This window comes from Gobius niger (genome assembly GCF_951799975.1).
Source record: "Gobius niger genome assembly, chromosome: 14".
In the NCBI taxonomy this organism is placed as follows: domain Eukaryota; kingdom Metazoa; phylum Chordata; class Actinopteri; order Gobiiformes; family Gobiidae; genus Gobius; species Gobius niger.
The window spans coordinates 29,145,896-29,164,597 of NC_136865.1; the positions used below are offsets into that span (position 1 = coordinate 29,145,896).

General features: G+C 43.7%; 1 protein-coding gene and 1 long non-coding RNA gene across 2 annotated transcripts in view; one reads left to right on the top strand and one right to left on the bottom strand.

Moving 5' to 3' along the window:
* Positions 1-18,702, top strand: part of LOC306973998 — an 818,053-nt gene that overhangs the window by 79,971 nt on the left and 719,380 nt on the right. The gene's annotated exons all lie outside the window — the stretch shown is intronic.
* Positions 1-18,702, bottom strand: part of epha10 (EPH receptor A10) — a 418,807-nt gene that overhangs the window by 39,850 nt on the left and 360,255 nt on the right. Inside the window, exon 9 of the mRNA XM_079570885.1 lies at positions 16,798-16,853. Within this exon, the coding sequence (XP_079427011.1) occupies positions 16,798-16,853 (56 nt within the window). The remainder of the gene's footprint in view (positions 1-16,797; positions 16,854-18,702) is intronic.

The window sequence follows — 18,702 nt, forward strand, 5'->3', positions numbered from 1 at the left end:
TTAGAACAACACCGCTGGCTTTAAACCCCTACGGGCCCATTCACACCTGTCTTTGACTTCTCTGTAGCGCAGAACAGAGACAAAAGCGAGTGTAGAAATTGCAGTTTTTCCCCCCAGGTCTCTGAGGAATTGTTGAGCTTTGGGCCCAAATGTTGTGAGAGAATCAGCCTGCGCTCTGGTCCGGAGAAATCAATACGTTCAGCAAGAGGATCACAGGCGAGAAAACCCGGGGCTGCCCAGCGCAAAGACTTTCATTCCACAGACATTACTCCACCGAACTGGGAACAATTTCTATTACGACAAGACGAGGCGTTCAGAAAATATTCCACATTGTATTAACATGGCCAGGCCACGACATTCTTATTTCATTTTTAATAGAAAGGCATCTATAGTCTGGGGCAAGGTCTGATGGGTTTGATGGACAAGAAACAAACATGGGCTTTTATGAAAGTGTGCAGAAATGAAAAAGTGTCTGAGCAACAGGCGAAGCATTTAATGGTGTTAATCAGAGGTGGGAGAAGTTCTAAATTTGGCTCTGGGAGGAAAGGATTTGAGGGTCACATGTCTCCAATGGCGTGCTGGGTAATCGGGAGAACGTTTCCCAGTAGGCCGCAGCAAAAAAGAAGGAATTCAATAACAGACTCTCACATTTGTGCTGATATCGGCCGATGGTTTAAACTAGCAGCAAGTGTCGTGTAAATGTATGAAATAATGACTGAGGTAATCAGAAAGAAGTTTGAATTGTACGTTCGTTCACTGTGCTGCCATTTGAACACCACTCTCGACTCCAGTAGATTCTGATCTAGGGCAGATAAGTGTCTGTGTGAGCAACAAAATAAGACAGAAAAGCAACGCAGTCGGGGCTGAAAATGAAAGGCGACCCATGTGGATAAAGCAGATATATAAAACCTGATCCCCAACACTAATATCTGGTTGTAGCGCCTTTAACTTTGATTACAGCACATTCTAAGCTTCTGCAATGTCACAAGATCCAGTGTTGTATTTCATTTTTCACCAAGATCTTGTATTGATGATGGGAGACTGTGACCACAGCGCAAAGCTTTCCACAGCACATCCCAAAGATCCTCAATGGGGTTAAAGGTGCACTAAAGGAGTTCATAGCCGTTGTTCCACATAGCGCTGTTCTGTTTCCACCACACACACACCCGTATTTGTTGTGGGAAGTGCCCCCACAGAGGAGCTCGCTGTACAGATCGTCATTAAAAGTTTTGTAAGGCGCGATGAGAACAAATGTGGACAAATGCTGCCTTCTGGTGGGAGTTATGGAATCATTCAGAGGTGCAAAGCTGTGTTAAAGGTAAGCTACATGCAAATGTTATGCTAACACCAGCTAAAGCTGCGCAAACACCGGCTAAAAACTAATATCGGCCGTATGATGTTGTGAAATAGTAAATCCGTATGACCTGTGTGTTAATAGTGAGGACTGTCCACTCTCTCATGGCCAATCAGAGGCCAGAGTCTGTTCACGTCACATCAGACATGGGTCAGCGCTTTGGCCACAGCGAGAGGTCGGTCCCAAAACCTACACCTGGTCAGACCAGTTTGGCCCTGGTCTTTGTTATGGAAAAGCTCGACAAAGCGGGTAAAAGAGCCATTTGGCCGACACGCACCTGCTTGTGGAAAAGCTGTGTCGGTGGTTAGTGTAGCGCCTTCCCTTTCCATCCCGGTGCCTCCCATGATGCTTCAGGATCCATTTTATTTATAATTGTTTAAGGATTTCCAACCATGGATACGTGAGCAGTGAATACCGGGGTGGTAAGTAAAGGCACTGTGCTACAAATACATATTAATATAAACTTGTTTTTTTACATAAAGAAGTTGCATAGTGCACCTTTAAAGGGTCTAGATGCAAGTTGGCCATGTTATCCTCACTACTGCCACCTCAGGTCATACGTGTAACTGCAGCTTCTATATTAAGCTCGTGCATGACGGCACTTCGGACCCAAATGATCACCTTTCTGAGTGACAGTGCAGGATTTTAGAGGCAGTTGTGGTGAACAGGTCTGAGCTCATTCTACACATTAGGACATTGTGTTTACTTTTTTAAACTCTGTATAGTCCCTTTCAGTTTAGTCAACCAAAAATAGCAAAGAAAATGCAAGTCTCGTCTGTATCGAAAGATGTTATTGCCGATACTGTTTTCAGTTTTGTCTTATTCTGGAAGGGCTTTTGTGTCTCTAATTGCGGAAGCTTTACTTGAAACGTACATGGGGTTTGGCACAATAAGTTTCACTTCAAATTATACGGATGCTGTTTGCTGATTGTGTCTTGTATCTGTTGGACAGAAAAAAAGTAAACTGCTACAACTAGATCCATAATGGGACTGTGATACTGAGATGTTCGAAAAGAAAGTGACAAACACAACAGATGAGGTCTCCGTGCAGAAAGCCAGCAGCTGATGTTGAACTAAAGATCTATAGTGTTAAAAAGTTGTTGTTTGTAGAGACGATACAATGGCCTGGTGTTTGCTCGTGTCTTCTCATTAAACCCCTCTCCTAAACAGGACTAATACTCAGGATGCATTTCAAACACTTGGCAAACATCCATGTCAGAGAGAGAGAGCGAGGGAGAGATTTCCATTGAAGCCTCGGACAATAGGAGCTGGGGTTTATGCATTCAGGCGGCGCCGCTGCTGTTTGCGGCGTCGACCTTGCGAACTCCAGAGGAAACAGATCAAAGCGCGGAGTTAGGAGGAATCGGAGGCGTCTTTCCCAAAGCTTTAGTCCCACCACACGCTCCTTTCGCCGGCTTTTTGTACTTCTGCATGTTATCTTTGGCAAACACGCACACGCAAAGAGAAGAAAGCGGCACAATGTGACGTTTAGGCGCGAACAGGGCGGAGGAGATGGAGAGACTCCGCCGACAAGAGCCGCGGCGCCCGGGGTGACTTTGGAAACGGGGAGTTTGTAGTTTTGAAATCTTAATCCAAATCCGACATCTCGTAACAGTGATCATGTGCAGTGGAGTGTCTGATGTCCCTGGTGGATCATGTGCATTGTGCAGGTTCCACACAGTGTGAAGCAGGTGCAGGAGCCACTGTGGTAATAAAAGAAATACAAAACTAAATCTAGCTCAAGATCTTAAAGCTTCTGAATGTTGAAATCAATTTATATTGTTTTGTTTCCAGCATAGAACTACAGTACTGGTCAAACTTTTAGAAATGCACTTTTAATGTTTTGCTTTTTCTGTTATTTCAAGTCTATTTACTTTGTAGCTTCTCATTGAAGTCATTTGTTTATGAATGTGGGATTATGTTTTAAACCAAAAAAGGTGAATATCTGCATTTTGCTTCGATTACCGTTTTCTCAATGGACGATGTCGTCACCATGACTTCACAGACTGTTTCAGGTGACGACCTCATTATATGAAGCTCATGGAGGCTAAAGGATGGCGATTTTGAAGAATTTAAGTTACCATTTAAGTTAGTTACTGTATTTCACCCCTTGTAAATTATGGACAAGAACACAAAGTGTAACTTTGTAGGATGAAATTAACGGAAATCATGAAGTTATCATTTTTTATTTTTATTTTTTTTTTATTTTGTATTTTTTTTTTTTTTTTTTTTTTTTTTTTATGGTTTATTTGGTAGGGACAGTGCAAGTTAATGAACAAGCCACACCGGATTGTAGCCTTAGGCTAATTTTCATCCGTCGTCCCCCATGCGCACTCTCAAACACACTCTCATACATCCTGGCCTATTGTACATGTTTTAATACATTTCATTATGATTGCGTCTCCTGGTGCATTATCCTAAACTTTTTATCCTGTTAAAGACCAGCTCTGGAGCTCTTATTTGGTTATGCTGTACTTGTAACAATTTGTAATGAAAGTTTTTGAAAAAAAAATGTTTACCCAAAAAATTCCTATTGAGGAAACAATCCAGAAATCATTGCTTCTTCCTCAGGACTAAGGTGGTCTGTAACAGGTTAAAAAGGTTTGGCACCACTTTAGTGGAGGGGACATCATCTGCAAGTAGATTTACGCCATATGATCCTCATGATCATGATTGGTTGATTATTTCATTGTCATTTCATTGTCATTTCCGTTTTAGTGAATTCATGGTGTTCTTATGTGATCCTCATGATCATGGTGAAATATGAAGATTTTCATCTTCATTCATTACAGTAGTTAGACGTTTAATTCAGGGATGAAGTCGTCCATGAACCCACATGTGATCATGTTTGTTCCTGAGAAGTCATGATTTAGTCACGTATGAATGTTTCATGAAATCATCTCCGGCCTATAAGTCGCTAATTTTCTCACGCTCTGACCCTGCGGCCAATGTGACGGTGTGGCCAATATAAAGGCGCCAACAGGCACTAGACACACTCTGTAGCACTAAACACAAAGGTGAGACGGGCTTGGCGAAGGTTTATGGCAGAACTTCTGATCAGCGCTGCTCTTGGCTGAGGAACGGTGGATGAGTAACTTTTAAAATGATGAAGGTTCACTTTAGCCTAAATGTGGGAGGGCTTTGCTCGCCTGGGGAGCGTCTGAGCTGGAGACGGGTCACACGTCACATCCCGACACTTCCACACTGAGGTCGGCGACACTGGACATTTCTGTCGCCCTCCCTCTGCCACAACTGCACCTTTCTCCAGGATGAGGCGTCTCTTCCTCCTCCTCCGCTCCAAGAAGTAAAACCTGTGGCTTATATTCCAGTGAGACCTGTATGTGCACAAGGCCGCACATTTATCTGGTGTGGCTTATAATAAGGTTCACTTAATTGGCCAAAATTTACGGTAATTCATGCATGAGCTCATGAACCATTATGATCAAGTGTTTCCAAAGCACCTCATTTACAGACACAGACTGAAATACAATGCTTATCTACATTTATTTTTCTTCATGTGATAAAGTGTATTAATGAGGCTAATGTAAAGTATAGTGTAAAGTGTGACTCCATCACCACGGCGCCGCCCTCAGCAAAACGAACAATTCCAGCTGACATTTTGGAGTCTTCTATTGACCCGGCGTGACCATCTCTGAGTAAATCCCACCTCGATTCTCAATAACTCCGCTTGTTTGTCCTTATAAACTGCCCCACGCATTCAACCGAGCGCTAACGACCGGCAAATAAACTCGCCGACGGCCCGGGACCAATCAGCCGCGGACAATTCTTTTCAATTAGGCCGCCCCTGACCCCTGTAATCGGGCATCGCCGCGTTCTTCCAGGAAAGCGCTCGGCGGTTCGTTCCCAAAAGCCTCGGAGAGAGTGAGATGTGATTAAGGCCCGGGATCGACCGGCTCCGGCCCAGCGAGGAGACTCATAACTGGGCTATCGATCCGTCTGCGGCTGCCGCTTAGGCGCGGAGACGTATGTGAGCGCGGAAAGAGAGGAGGGAAATGTAAACGCTGAGAAGGCCGGCGTTTATGAGGGACAGACGGCGGATTGAGGCTAAGTGGGCCATGGTTTTGTCAAATACGGTTTAAACAGACCAGGAAGTTTGGATTTTGAAATTTTATATTTTATGCTACTGTACTTCCTTCCTTCCTTCCATCCATTTTCCTTCCTTCCTTCCTTCCTTCCTTCCTTCCTTCCTTCCTTCCTTCCTTCCTTCCTTCCTTCCTTCCTTCCTTCCTTCCTTCCTTCCTTCCTTCCTTCCTTCTTCCATCCTTCCATTTCCCTTTCCTTCTTTCTTCCTTCCTTCTTCCATCCTTCCATTTCCCTTTCCTTCTTTCTTCCTTCCTTCCTTCCTTCCTTCCATTTCCCTTTCCTTCCTTCCTTCCTTCCTTCCTTCCTTCCTTCCATTTCCCTTTCCTTCTTTCTTCCTTCCTTCCTTCCTTCCTTCCATTTCCCTTTCCTTCTTCCTTCCTTCCTTCCTTCCTTCCATTTCCCTTTCCTTCTTCCTTCCTTCCTTTCTTCCTTCCTTCCATTTCCCTTTCCTTCTTCCTTCCTTCCTTCCTTCCTTCCTTCCTTCCTTCCTTCCATTTCCCTTTCCTTCCTTCCTTCCTTCCTTCCTTCCTTCCTTCCTTCCTTCCTTCCTTCCTTCCATCCTTCCATTTCCTTCCTTCCTCCCTCCCTCCTTCCTCCCTCCCTTGGAGCTAGATCTTTGGTGAAAACCTTCTGCAGCCGAACTACGTCTGTGCCTGTTTTACATTTATTTATTCATTTATCTGACAGGGACGTTGCAATTCAACATAGTACAAAACAAGCTTGTCAGGCAGGGCGAGGAATGTTTTTTTATACCGCGCATTTTTGTACACAAGGCATCTTAATGCGCCAGCTGATGCTATGCACAAAGAGCTGGTGCTAATTTTCAACTCCAGTCCCTGGTTGGTCCTTTCTACAGGACATTAAAATGTTCAATTTCCTCCTAAAAACTTACCTTCATATATACATACACACACTCAGGGCTCTTTACAAACGGGTACATTTCTTAGTAACTTGTTTACCTGAATAAATCCTTTCCGTAGTTCCTCTGGGGGTAATACAAGTGTTAATAGGATGACTGGGGGGGTCTTTCATCTCCCCCTGGTGTCTCTGGCCAGAAAACCACAATTGCAACTTTCCCTGCACCGACCCGGAGGCTCCAATACACACTAATGGAATCATGAAGAAGAAGCTAACAGGCTAACGGGCAAAGCTAACTGCGGGCTAGCACCACTTAAACAAGTGAACTTTTTAAGCTCAGTTCAGTGGACAGAGCGTTCCACAACTTTGCACTTTTGTACGTACAGGCAGACTCACCAAATTGATAAAGACGGCAATCTGGGTATTTATGGCGTATCCCCCTAGTTACGACGCCATATTGCCGTCGTAGAAGCTGTTCCATTATTTCCTATGGGCGTCTGTGCAGCAAACGCACAAAACTGGTATTTAGAGGCAGGTTTCACCAAAGAAAATCACATAAACTGTGGTAGTTTCTGGGCCGACTATGGCGAGGTAAGAATGTCCATTTCATTGCATAATTTAATTTCTGAATTAATAGATGATGTTTAGTGGCCGTTGGAAGTGAACCCGATTAACAATTAGCTGAAAAAATTGAATATGTTTCATCATTTGGATCAGAAGCCACTTTTATATGTTAATTTTATTATTAACCATTTCATTAATGACTTCTAACCATAGACTGTATATATAAATGGACAGCTTCTGCTCACGCCTCCCCATTTACCAAGACTATACGGTCGAGGGGGAATTCATGGCGAATTTACAGACTCCTCCTCCCCAGTTCTGACGAAGCATGTTCCTAAAAAGGGCATAAGGGCGGGATCTTCACTGTAGACTCGGCCCTTGCGTGACGTGTAGCTCGCGCTGCTCCAATGCTAACAGTCCGACCCTCATTAAAAATTCTTCTTACGAAAACCAGCCTGGTCCCCTTAATTGTAACTATCCCAGCGTTGTCACAGGAGGAATATCTAGCTCTAGATAGTTCCAAAAACATTGTGACCAGGCTTTAAAGCTGTTTTTAACGTGTCTAAAGTCCAATGCTTTTCACTGGGGGACCAGCGGCGATATGGAGGTGCTACAGCAATGGCGGCCTCTAGTGTTGTGGGCATAAAGCAGAGCAGCCAGCGGCCATTGCTTCTAACCAGTCTTTGACTTCATCTAAATGAGGTCGATGGTTGACAACAGCTGAAAACATCTGCATTGTTCATAATATGCGATGTTTGAGGCTAAATGCTAATGCTACAGAGGCAGTAGTAGAAGTAGAAGTAAACTGATCAAAATACAGAGTTCTCTCTACTCTTTCCGGAGGTAGTTACGCCATCTGTCCTGTCTATGTTTAGTTGTGTAAAGCATAAAATGTAAAAGCTCTGAAGCCTCAAAGCTGCTTTATAGTCCATGAGGAACTGCCTTTCTAACCCTTGTTCTGGATTGTCACGTGGTTCATGACGTTGTGCCGTCTTTGTCGATGAAGTCTTGCAGTGACATGTCTGTTAAAGGGATATTTCAGGATTTTTGACATGGGGCTTCATTTCCTAGTTATCCAGAGTGTTGTTGATTTCTGGAGATATTTTTTTTGTAATTCATGCAGTTCTTATATTTGAAGAGTTGCGTGGCGCTAGGCTAGTGCAAGGCTAGTGCATTTCTACGATATCATCTAGCCTTAAAAACAGTCTGACCCGCTTCACAGTGCATCTGAGGCAAATCACTTATAACGCCAGACTAACCATATAAATGTCTGTGTTGATGTGTGCATTAAAAATACCTTATATTTGAGCAGCATCAGCTTCGTGGTTGTATAAGCTACGCAGCGGCGGAGTGATCTGCTAGAAAATAGTCCCTCAAAATGCGATCATTCATGTGATGCAGGTCAGTTATATTCCAAAAAATACTCTATGGACACAGACATTTATATGGTTAGTCTGGTGTTATAAGTGATTTGCCTCAGGTGCTCTGTGGAGCTGGTCAGACTGTTTTTAATGCAGGCTAGCTGATACCATAGAAATGCACTAGCCTAGCACAAGCCTAGCGCCACGTAGCTCTTCAAATATAAGCATGAATTACAAAAAAAATATCTCCAGAAATCAGCAACACTCTGGATAACTAGGAAATGAGGCCCTATGTCAAAAATCCTAAAATATCCCTTTAATGTTGACATAAACAAGTGCTCTCTGAGACCGTCTTTTTAATGATTACAATTACCATGCTGCAATTACACACAATTACAAATACAAAAGCTACTGTCAGTCAGTCCTAGAGATATTATTACGTGTTCTCGTGCAGCGTAAATCCAGTTCGATCTTCAAACTTCGTAGCCAAACCATAACACGCCACAGATTAGATAAACACTGTTATGTGCGCTCTAAATGAAGCCTTTCTTTTGTTCTCTCTCTGACGTGTTGCAAACTAAGTTCCACACGCTCCACTTGGCTGAGCTCGCCGCGCCGCACACGCCAAACCCCGACGCCAAACCCCCGGCGCTCCCCGTACGTGCGAGCGGATCAGGGCCCGCTTCACTTTCAGCAGCTGGGAATCCCCGTGTTTGTCACTAACGCCGCACGCTCCATTGTTTCCGCTCCTTATCGGACCACGGGTTAAACCGCGCCGCTGTCAAAGCGATTAAAGCAGCGGCACGCGAATTCACACTCCGGCAGATCTGTGCCACACGCCAAGCCGCGGACGCATCACTCCACGCGAAGACTGCCAGCACGCATCCGGTATGTGCCATGGCTTAGACCACTGATCCCCCGCAGGCTCCAGGGGCTTTGTTTCTCTATTGCATGCCAGGGTGGAGGGGTTAATGTGTAATAGAATATGCAGATGAAGGTATAAGCGTGTCCATTAACCCCCCCATAACGTGTTTCTAGGTCGCACACGAGCACGAGGCTAAAAGGTCTGCTCCAGTGACTGCTGCCTCAGGGCATTCAGGGTGTTTGGTTTTTAAATAAATCACAAAATGTCAGATTTCTTCATCAACGATCACAATGTCGACCTTTTTAACCTCTGCAGTCCCGGCTGGAGTCTGTTTTCGGTTCATCCTCAGACGGGATCAAAGCAGGAGCAGGGGCGGAGCTGGCACAGGCAGCAGAGGGACTTGGGCCCCAGAGTAGAGAGGGCAGGGGGGCCCAGGTGGGAAACACTAACAGGGGAATTTGACTATATATAACTTTATACATAGACTTAACATGTCTGAAAATGAAATAATAGCGTCCCTCACAAATGGAGTGTGACACGTTTTCAGTCAGACTTGTGGAGACATTGTTATGATTGTATTTTTAAAATGCCATTTTTATTGTTTGTCTTGTCCTTTTATTTTACTTCTTTTAATGGACGATTCCAACCCCTCCTAAAGTCGACGATAAACCACTATTAGCCAAATCTTTAGTTATTCTTCATTTCTGCTTCATATTTATTGTGGTTTCTGCAGGGAACATTAAACTGCTTCATTCCACAAGTCGTGAAACAAAATCTCTGCTGAATCTGTTGGAAACGTTATCAGCAAAGGTAACAAAGAAGAGTTGTTTGGGAGCCAAAAGAAACGCTTCTTTTTGATGAGTTGATCCAAATGTTCAAAAAGAGCTGAAAATCCCATCACTAATGATGATGCCGAACTCTTTTGAGTTTGTTAATTGAAGTGATTGTGTCTGGCCACTGGAATGGCATTAAAATTTGACTAACTTCTAACAGTGGACTCCCTCGTTCATTCACAACAAACATGATATTTGGTTGTGACCCTTTGTAGAAAAAAATAGGCCATTTGCACACTACTGTGACTCTGAGAGGATCCTCAGGAGGCGCTCTCTCATCCTGTCTCCAATATTTCCATGAGTTTGTAGCAGCGTCTACAAAAATAAACAGCTCCAGGTCCCAGGGTGGCAGTGAGTTACTGGTGGACAGTCACAGCCTCATGTTAAAAACATTGCGTCAGTAGATGAGAATCACTGGAGGAAACTTCCCACTCATTATGGTGTTTTTGTCTTGAAGCTAACGGCTAACACTAAATTAAAATAGCCTGAGCCGCTCAAAAAATAACTGAGTGTAAATACTTTTGAGTTGTTTAATTTTTCTCGTGTTGTTCTATGATGCTAGCCGTTAGCGCTGAGATAATAAGTCCTCCTCAATGGGGTGCGTACCTATGTTACTCGGGTCCTACGTTCCCCGGGTGTGACTTTGTTTTTGTAGGTGAGTTTGTACATGAACCAATCACAAGTCAAGAGTGTGAAACGTCCCACATATATCAATCAGCTTAACCCTGACCCTGCCGTCGCTACTAACCTTAAAGGGACTATACAGAGTTTAAAAATGTTAAAACTAAGCATTTTCCTCCCCCTACTTGTTCCAGCCATGTCCTAATGTGTAGAACGAGCTCAGACCTGTTCACCACAACTGCCTCTAAAATCCTGCACTGTCACTCAGAAAGGTGTTACTTCGTGTCCGAAGTGCCGTCATGCACGAGCTTAATATAGAGACTGCAGTTACACGTATGACCTGAGTGGCAGTAGTGAGCATGGTGCCTAATCTTAATCAATAGAAGAGCGGGAACATGCGGCTGACCATAGATATATACAGTATAAAGGCTAGATGTCTCATATGCGCTGCTGGCCAATGGAGGGGGACGTCCGCACATGGCGGCCATCTTGCCACAGGGAGCTCGATCCCTTGTTGTTTATGGTGCATGTACTTTAAAACAACCATAACTTGCTCAATTTTCTACCGATTTTCAAACGGTTTGGTTTGTTATAAACCTCAGAGATGTAGGTATGATACTGCAAACAAATGAATAAAAAAATAAAGTCATTATTTCAACATGTTTCAGTAAATCCTTGAAGATTTCAGCGAGATATGAAGGTTTGTGTTCGTGCTGATCACTCACTTACTTGAGCTCACCAGAAAGCTTCCCTGTGGCAAGATGGCCGCCCGTTATGCCGGAAGTGACTCTGCCTTAAGACATAGGGCCTTTCCGAAACCATTCCCTCCTCCCTTCCCCTACACCCTTCCACTCAGGCCTCAGTGAGGGACCTCCTGAGGTTCACTCAACAGAGAAATTCGAGCTGTGACTTTCAGACGCACTCTCCCTCGCCCCCACCGTCCTCCCAGCCCATAATGTGGCAAAAATCACAAGTTCAACTGATCATACTTTTAAAGAGGGGGTATTATGCTTTTTTCAATCACATAGCACCAGTCTATATCACACTACAATGATGACCAAACCTTCTGTTGGTCTGTAATAGTAAATTAAAATAACTGCCTTGTATAAAATTGCTCTCTCAAAATGGCTGTAGTGAATGTCTTGAAATAGGCGTCTGTCTCTTTAAGAACCTCTGACCCTTTCCGACACGCCCCCTCCACACGCTGTCTGTGGCATCAGTGGGCAGGGGGTTCTGCTGAGGAGCAGTGGTTGGTTACTCGGCTGGTGACGAAAGCTCGGAGGCGTCTCCAGGAGGTGGGGGCGTTCCTAGGAGGACTCGGGCAAACCTATCCCTAAAATGGCTGCCATCAGAGTTTTTACAGATTACTCAAAAATACGTGAATGTGCCAAGGCAACACTTCAGGCATGTTTTTCATGAGGGAGTGACAGAATAACATGATGTAAAGCTTGAAAAAGTCCATTTTGCATAACACCCCAATATGTCGCATTTACATTATATAATTTAGCTTCCTCAAACTCACAAGTGAGAACTTTTCCTCTCCCAATAAAATCATATCAAGTCTCACTGTCACTTTCTTTTTCATTAAGAAACGTCTATATGATAAAGTTTTTAAAATGAACCCTTAGGTGCTCCTAAGTAAACGCGGAACTGTAGTTGTTGGTGTGTTGCTCGTGGGACTGCTCTCCAGTGTAACACACACCTGTTAAGTGTGGTGTCGATGCAGACTCGCTGAGAAGGAGCTTTTCTCTCCATTTCGGACAGAACTCCACTCCGCGGGCACGCGCAGACTGAGTGTTAGGGGGTAGGGTGAGGGAGGAGGGAGCGGTTTCGGAAAGGCCCATAGTCTTTATATATATCTATGGGGCTGACCCCCCTCAATGAACACAGACATTTCCTGTTCAACTAAATGTTTTTAACACCTTCCCATCTGTATCTCTCTGTTTCTGATGTTTTCTTGAACTATTCGTTTATCTGTGCAAGACATCGCTGATCCTTATTGGGAAAAGAAGGACCGTGACCTCCTGAGATCACACACACAGTCCCGTGTCCCTCGTGCACAGACCCCTGACCGAGAACATTTCTGCTCCGCCGTCCCCGCAACAGGCAAAGAATGTAAAGAAAGTGTAAAAGTGTGCAACATCGGAGCAGATAACTTTAACATGGGGGCAGATAACTTGATAATGTCTTTGCTACAGATCCCGGCGGCGCAGCTGTGAGGCAGCACAATGCGCTCGCCGGAATAACGCTTGCGTGTCTAAAAAGCGGGCCAAAAGTCTAAGCCGGTGCAGTGCGCGCGTGTCTTTGTTTGGGTAGATCGAATTCCCAGTCGCACGGATGCAGCTCGCAATTCATCATGCGCGCTCCTCCGCCGCGTCTCCGGGGAGAGGAGAGGAGCATGCTGGGAGATTAGGCAGCGAAAATGAGCACAAACGCTTCTTTTTTTCCCCCCTCCACTCCACAGTCCCTCACGAGATGATGCTAAAAAAAACAGGAGAGAGTCCGAGACAATGGCCAGAAGAAGCTGCGGCCAGCGCAAACAACAATCAAACTGCTTCCATTCTGTCAGAGGAACCGGCGCGTACGGAGGCGGTTTGTGGAGGAATAAAGAGTAAATTTAGCAAGATCGTCACTCAATCTGAACAGGAGCGGCGATGCAGGGAGAGCGAGGAATCTGGGTGGGAGGATTTTACGCCTAAAACAGCGTTCGTCCAACTTTTCACGCCAAATTTAGGACAAAAACGTAGCGGTAACACTTTACACACTGCAAAAAGTAAATATCAGGCATTGTCTTAAATGACTTGAATTGAGGAAAGATATCTTGTTTTGAGCGGTTTTCGCTAATTTAGACATTTTTCCTGATCGGACCCAGTTGACTTTGCTTGTTTGAGGACATTTCAGACTGGTTCTAAAGTAAATCTCACTTGAAATAAGAAAGTAAAATTGCCAATGAGATAAGACCAATTTTCTTACCCCATTGGCAAAGAAAATGACCTGAAATAAGGACGAAATGTATTGAAACGAGTCAGAAACATCTCAGAACAAGTGAAATAATCTAGGACAAATGCCCAAGAACAACTTACCTCGTCAAAAAAAATTGGATTATTATGCTCAAATTGTGGCACTAAAAGTGGTAATTATTAGTAATTGGGGTTAGGGTTAGGGAGTCACAGAGTTACCACTGTATCTCTCATTACTACGAGATACAGGGGTAACTCTTAGTAATGAAGGTTGTACTTCTATTTACCATGGTACTTACTGGTAATTCAAGGATACTACAGCAGCAATTCATAGGTAGTAAATGAGGTACTTCTACAAACAGAAGTAATTTCTAGGATCGTGTGACTATAAAACAACATAAAACAGCATTAGGGAAAACAAGAAGTACAACCTTCATTACTAAGAGTTACCACTGTTTCTAGAAGTACATACCTTGTAATTCTCACTATAGTATCCTTTAAGTACTACAATAAGTACCTAGAATTACCACTGTAAGTACCACTGTAAGTACCACCATAAGCACCACTTTAAGTACCATAATAAATACCTAGAATTTCCACTGTAAGTACCACCATTAGCACCACTGTAAGTACCACAATAAGTACCTATAAGTACCACTATTATTACTAGTATTTACCACTGTAAGTACCACAACAAGTACCTAGAAGTACCACTATTATTACTAGTATTTACCACTGTAAGCAGTACCATAAGTACCTAGAATTTCCACTGTAAGTACCACCATTAGCACCACTGTAAGTACCACAATAAGTTCCGAGAAGTACCACTATTATTACTAGTATTTACCACTGTAAGTGCCACCATAAGCACCACTGTAAGTACCACAATAAGTACCTATAAGTACCACTATTATTACTAGTATTTACCACTGTAAGTACCACCATAGTATATAGAATTACCAAGGACTTACCGGCCCGTAATGTAAAGTGTTACCAACGTGGCTAATTTTTAAATGTTGTTCGGGTTTAGGGCTTCCTCCTCCTCTTCCTCCTGCTCTTGTGCCGGAGTTTTTGGCATTACATTAACGAAGACTGACAGGACGAAGATGTTTGAATGAATAAATGAGAGGGAAAAGGGACAGAAATAGGGAGATGAGACGGAGGAGAACACGGACGACTCATTGACCCCATTTAAACCCAGTGTTAATTGGGGGGAATGTGGAAATCAAGGCCTTAAAAATTTGATTCAAACCAGCATCAAATTTACTTGAGCATAATAACAATGTTTATCCATTTTTTGCTGCACAAGTTAATCAAAAAATGCATGAATTATGAACCAAAACCATTTTCAACTGTAGTTTTGGCTGCAACTGTTCACATTTATTGCTCAAAGGTTTCCTCGTGTGTCCAATTTGCTTGAAAGCCTGAAAAATGATGGTCCAATTCTGTATTTTTCTTATGACTAGGCGCCATGTTGTTTCATTCTGCAGTTATGGGATCACATCAGCAGTTCAGCGGAACACGGGACCCCTTCTTGGAATACATTAAGGAACGAGAAATAGGCAGGTGGATCCAGGGAAACGAGCCTGACACGATACAATCTGTCTGCGATAAACAGTGCCAAAGAAAGTAACTTTGAAGCTTAAAAATGACAGCTTTGTTCAAAAGTTTCCCACAATGAACATGAAATACAATGAGACACGACTTACTTTGGAGAAAAATGCAAATTAGTGTACTGATGATGCACTGCATTTACAATTATTATGCACATAATTGGATTTCAGTTATTTGTCAATGAAACTCATGGATTGTGTCTCAAGGCTTTTTGAATCACTGACATCAATCTCAGACGCCTGTGATGAGTGGCTGTCAGGTAAGTCCAGTGAAGAACTACTCATTAGCCACCCAGCATAATTGCCTAACTTATATTTTACTGTTTTTGGAAAACATGAAAAAAAAAAGGAGTCTTGAAGCCGTTTCTGCTTCAGCTTTAATGAACAGTTTAGGGGAGGCCGGATCGAAGGTTTATGCATAACTGCAGCCTCTGGAGGGTCCTATACCCTGATGTTCGGGAGACTCTAGAGGCACCAGCAGCTTCAAATACCTGTCTGCTGTTTTGTAGCACCTGTTCTCTTAATCTGATGTGTTTGTCTGGCAGAAACCGTCCTCATTGTGCCTTTATCTGCACAAACCCTTGTGTGCTCTTAGCCACAAATCTCTTAACAGTATGATGATTAGGCTTAATTTTTCATGAAAAATCGCAGGTTTTCATACCTAGACCAAGGCATTCAGCTATTTCACGCTTTTCATCAGCAGAGAGATCCTTTTTCTTTCCCATATTTACATAGCAGTACATACTTGAAAATGATGGTCTGCTTAATAATGTGGAACATCCTTTTTCAGTAGTTTTTCCCTTAACTGGGTTTTATCTGAAAGCTAGTCATCCCAAGTGTCTGAGAATAATGTCAGTGATTCAAAGAGCCCCGAGACACAAAACCATGAGTTTCATTGAATTTTTTTTTTTTTTTACCTTTATGGCACTGCATAATAATTGTTAACGCAGTGCAAATATTGAACTCTAAAGCTTAGGCTGAGGTATACTTTATTGTCCCCGTAGGGAACATTTGACCCATCCTTCGATGCTGCTGGGGTGACCCGTGGGGAGCAGTGGGCGACAGCAGTACCGCGCCCAAGGACCCATCTCCAGATCCCCCGGAGGAAACCCATCCAGACATGGGGAGAAACACACAAACTCCAAACAGAAAGAGTGCTAACTGCTCAAGAGTGCTAACTGCTCAGCCACCATGATGCCAAACAAAACTGCATTGTTTATCATTGAGTTATTGAAGGATGAGTGGAAATTATCGTTACAGCCTTAGGTCTGAGGGTAAGTATAACATCAACCTGTCCAGGGACTGTGGGTGGAAATCGACCTTCATGTCTTTTGTGCATTGTCCTAGATCAAATAAATTGATTCAAAGGTCATCAGGGTAGGACCTTGGCAATCCTAATCCAATCCTGTCGCCATTTGAATACTAAAACAGTCAAGAACAAGAGTTTAAAATGACTTGCTGCTACTTGTATGCACCTTGTCTCAGTCATTACCGGAATTAAGTCGCTGATCTTGCACCAAAATTGTCGTCTCTCTGATTAATTTGTGCCCCTTCTTCCTCCTCGACACATCCTCCTTGAATAACAACCACACAGCCCCTCCAAACCCTCCATCTCACGCTCCCTCTCGCTCCGAACGCCCGCTCTTGTCATTGTTGTCACTTACACTGGAAGTAGAGCTCCTCGTCGCCCTCTTGAGACGCCTTGCTGTAGCCGCATTGTCTGAAAAACAAAGACAAATGGAGATATTCAGGTTTGGTCCCGAGCGACGGAACAACGGAGAGAGAAGAAAAAAAAAACACAGCAGCTTATTCAGAATCACAGAGAAACGAACAGAGATACAAGGCTTCAATGATAAGTGACGACACGGGAGACGGAGGGAATACTGATGGTGTAAGAGGGAAAACATGCTGCAGGTGAAGACACACTTAGATGTGATGATGATGTTCAGAATAGGTCGAAAATTCTAACTCTAATTCTAAGCTCCTGGGTGTGCACATGCCAGAGAAGCTCTCCTGGACCATGCACACTACATCGCTGGTCAAGAAAAGTAATCAGTGTCTCTACTTTCTCCGCAAACTGAAAAGAGCCAGAGTCCCAGCCTTCGTTATGTCCAACTTCTACAGAGGGACTATAGAGAGCATCCTGACCAGCTCCATCACTGTGTGGTTCTTCTACAGAGGGACTATAGAGAGCATCCTGACCAGCTCCATCACTGTGTGGTTCTTCTACAAAGGGACTATAGCGTATCCTGACCAGCTCCATCACTGTGAGGTTCTTCTACAGAGGGACTATAGAGAGCATCCTGACCAGCTCCATCACTGTGAGGTTCTTCTACAGAGGGACTATAGAGAGCATCCTGGCCAGCTCCATCACTGTGTGGTTCTTCTACAGAGGGACTATAGAGAGCATCCTGACCAGCTCCATCACTGTGTGGTTCTTCTACAGAGGGACTATAGAGAGCATCCTGACCAGCTCCATCACTGTGTGGTTCTTCTACAAAGGGACTATAGCGTATCCTGACCAGCTCCATCACTGTGAGGTTCTTCTACAGAGGGACTATAGAGAGCATCCTGACCAGCTCCATCACTGTGAGGTTCTTCTACAGAGGGACTATAGAGAGCATCCTGGCCAGCTCCATCACTGTGTGGTTCTTCTACAGAGGGACTATAGAGAGCATCCTGACCAGCTCCATCAATGTGCGGTTCTTCTACAGAGGGACTATAGAGAGCATCCTGACCAGCTCCATCACTGTGTGGTTCTTCTACAGAGGGACTATAGAGAGCATCCAGACCAGCTCCATCACTGTGTGTCACGGCGTCAGCACTACCTCCTGCCGAAGGAGCCTCCAGCGAATCGTGAGAGCAATGGAGAAGATCTATGGAGCCCCTCTCCCCTCCATTAAGGACATGTCCTCCACCCGACTCACCCGCAAAGGGGACCCTACATCACACAGTCTCTTCAAGGTAATGCCTTCAGGGAGGAGACTGTGGAATCCACGGGCCAGGCCTAGTCGACTGAAGAACAGTTTCATACACCAGGCCATAAGGAAGCTGAACTCCCTCCCTTCCCTGCCCTCCCTGTGCTTCCCCCACCCCCTGCCCCACACCAAGGACTTGAGACAAAAAATTATCATTTTGATTCTGATGAGAATTGACAATAAAACTATTGGATTTTGCATTGAATTTTCTGCAAAATATAGGGAATAAAATGAAAACACAAAGTAGAGAAGATATCAGACAGTAGAAAAATGTTTTTCGAGGTACTAGTGATAAGGAAATACCTGATTAAGGTTGTATCGACTGTAGAAACACTTATCCTAGATCTTATCACTTTACCTGCTTGACATAGATTTGAAGATTATTTAATTTGTTGTTGTGTCTATTATGTATGGTTAAAGATTGATTGATTGATTGAATATTTTATTTCGAGCTACACAAAACAGACACAAAAGTGAGAAAAAAAACAATAATAATAATTACAAAGCTCGAAAAGGAGTGGGAAGAAGACAAGCTTATTAACTCCCACCCCCTATTCACTTCAATAATAATAATGTGGTTGCAATAATAAC